Here is a 2,444-nt window from a genome sequence, read left to right as displayed (position 1 = left end):
CTGTTGAAAAGCTTAAGCTCCCGCATTCAATCCCCATACAGACAGCGAGAGGCATGGTGAGGAGCCCGGTTTCCGTTTCAAGTTTCCTTTGGCTAGTGGAGGTCAGTCAGGTTTATTTGGGGGGATTCGCTCTTGAACGGCAGTCATATTTCCCTGGTATCTGATTATGTTCCTGCAGGACGAAGCTGTAGCCCGTGTGTTTTATTGGCTGTACAATTGTGAGCTCTCTATCCACGGGCTTGGGAAGCGACGTGGCGGGTGGGATGGGGGAGTGGAGGTCTGATGGTGGACTTTCAGGAGGCAAAATAGGAGCTCTGCATGGAGTAGAGGCGGTCGATGGGGTTGCCCACCCGAGCCTGCAAGGAGCCGACGTCTGTGGCCATGAAGCAGTCACTCAGACTTGTCAGGGAGGTGTCGCTGTCGATGTCATGGAAGATGTCGTTACCTGTTAAGAGCAGAATCAGAATCAGAATCAGAAACTTTTATTCACCAAGTACAATGTAGCCTACAAGGAATTTCTCTTGGTGCAGGTGTCTACATAAAGACTAATAAGAATAAGAAAAATGTAAAAAACAGTATTAAAAAAAGTATATACAATACAAATACAATTAAAATAGTAGTAAAAGATATAGTTGATAAAAGTAGAAATAGTAAAAGATATATGCAATGAGCTATGTACTGATATGTGGAATAAGCAATATGTGAGGTTAAGTACATTTACATTATATGATCAGTGATATAACATATAATGTAAATGTACTTCTTAACATTGCACATTGCTTATTGCACATATCAGTACATAACTCATTGCATGTATCTTTTACTATTTCGACTTTTATCAACTATATCTTTGACTTTCTACTATTTTAATTGTATTTGTATTGTATATACTTTTTACATTTTTATTTATTACTGTAATTTAGGGAGGACCGACAAAGAAAAAATCAAACACAACTTCTGCAGTATGACATGAACTTGTTTCATAAAGACAGACAGGGAGTAGCTCTTGCAGCAACAAGCCCCTTCAAAAAAAAAAAAAACATGAGAAAGAACAACTCCCCAATAACAAATTGAAATGACATAGTAATAACTGGGTTGTAGCAATAACACAAAATGAGCTTGGCTCTGTTAATGGGAGGCATGTGGCCCGGTTTGTCTCTAATTGCACCTATCGGCACCTCAATCAAAGTTCTGTCTGCACTTTTCAAAGCTCCAATATAGATATGGCAGACAAACAGAGAGCAGTGTTATAGCCAGGGCCCTTTGTGCACACACACACACACACACACACACTGTTCTCCCCGAGTCCAAATGTTTAATTGCAGCGATGTGGATGGGCTGCTCTCCAGGGTGTCACTGGCTTTATTGGGCACACTGGATCTAAATGACAACTTGATGGGGCCATACATTTTTAATCAGCCGCCAGGTGTTATTGGCTAATCCTCTTCACTGTCGATAAAATGGGAGTGGGGGTGGGGGGTGTTGGGAGAGGGAGGGGGGTCAAGATGGGACACTGGGGGTGTTGTAGTGTTTAAGACCAAGAAGATAGCTGCTATCCTTTTTGGGGAGAGGATACTGTGAAAGTGGCAGTAGCTCAGAGGGAGGCTGACCACTATTCAGAGAACAGTTAAAGATGGCAAAGACTTGCAGCAGCGCAGACATGTAGTGTCACACATAGGTGGGTTTACCTGTGTATGTCCCCTAGATATCATATATTATGCTGTCTATATAAAATGTACCATTAGGTGAATTAGGAATTGGAATTGGGAATAAACAGAAATGGAATTGAATTGGAATTTCAAGAAATTGAATTTAATTCAGTGAAATTCTGTGAAATTCCATGTTTTTTTTGCTTACCACATATCTGACGTGATCACACGTAATGTTATATATTATCAATACTGAATATCATAAAATGTTAAAGGAACCTTTCAGGTGGTATTTGATGCAGAACATGTAATCATGGTACATACATTATGATTGAATGTATTTGATTTGTTGAACTGTCTTTTCTTTGATTCATAATGTTTGATTTACAATGTTAAGCGAGTCGAGACAAACTCTCTTAGAAGTGGAATTTCATGGAATTTCATGGAATTCAATTCTGTTTCCTGTCATTCCAATTAAATTTCCTTAGAGCTGGGTGACATTCACATTCACACTCCAGGAATTGAATTGGAATTGACCATGCATTCTCAGTTCAGTTCATGAACGGCCCCAACCCTGATTCATACATTTATATCTTGTGCTGTCTTCTTGCTTCTCTTTCCTTTAAATTCTGATTTTGAAGTTTGCTTGTATTTGAATGTACTTGGTAAACTTTTTTAAGAGTTTTAAAGGAGCGCTATACATTAATGTCCTGGACAGGTATCCAGTCTGCCACAGGACTAGCACAGATAGACAGACACTCACATTCATACCTATGGGCAATTTAAAGTCTCCAA

The 2,444-nt window shown here is 39.6% G+C and overlaps 1 protein-coding gene across 3 annotated transcripts in view; it reads right to left on the bottom strand.

The window, feature by feature from the left end:
• Positions 1 to 293: 293 nt before the first annotated feature.
• The window catches only part of LOC139926003 (LIM/homeobox protein LMX-1.2-like), a 69,769-nt gene continuing 67,618 nt past the window's right edge, over positions 294 to 2,444 (bottom strand). For 2 of the 3 annotated variants that reach the window (XM_071917551.2, XM_071917553.2), the window contains exon 8: positions 294 to 445. In XM_071917551.2, the coding sequence (XP_071773652.1) occupies positions 294 to 445 (152 nt within the window). The remainder of the gene's footprint in view (positions 446 to 2,444) is intronic. The other variant, XM_071917552.2, reaches the window with a different exon arrangement.

This window comes from Centroberyx gerrardi, chromosome 2 (assembly GCF_048128805.1).
Source record: "Centroberyx gerrardi isolate f3 chromosome 2, fCenGer3.hap1.cur.20231027, whole genome shotgun sequence".
Lineage (NCBI taxonomy): Eukaryota > Metazoa > Chordata > Actinopteri > Beryciformes > Berycidae > Centroberyx > Centroberyx gerrardi.
Note: the sequence above shows the minus strand (reverse complement) of the source record. Positions and strands in the feature narration are given on the sequence as shown.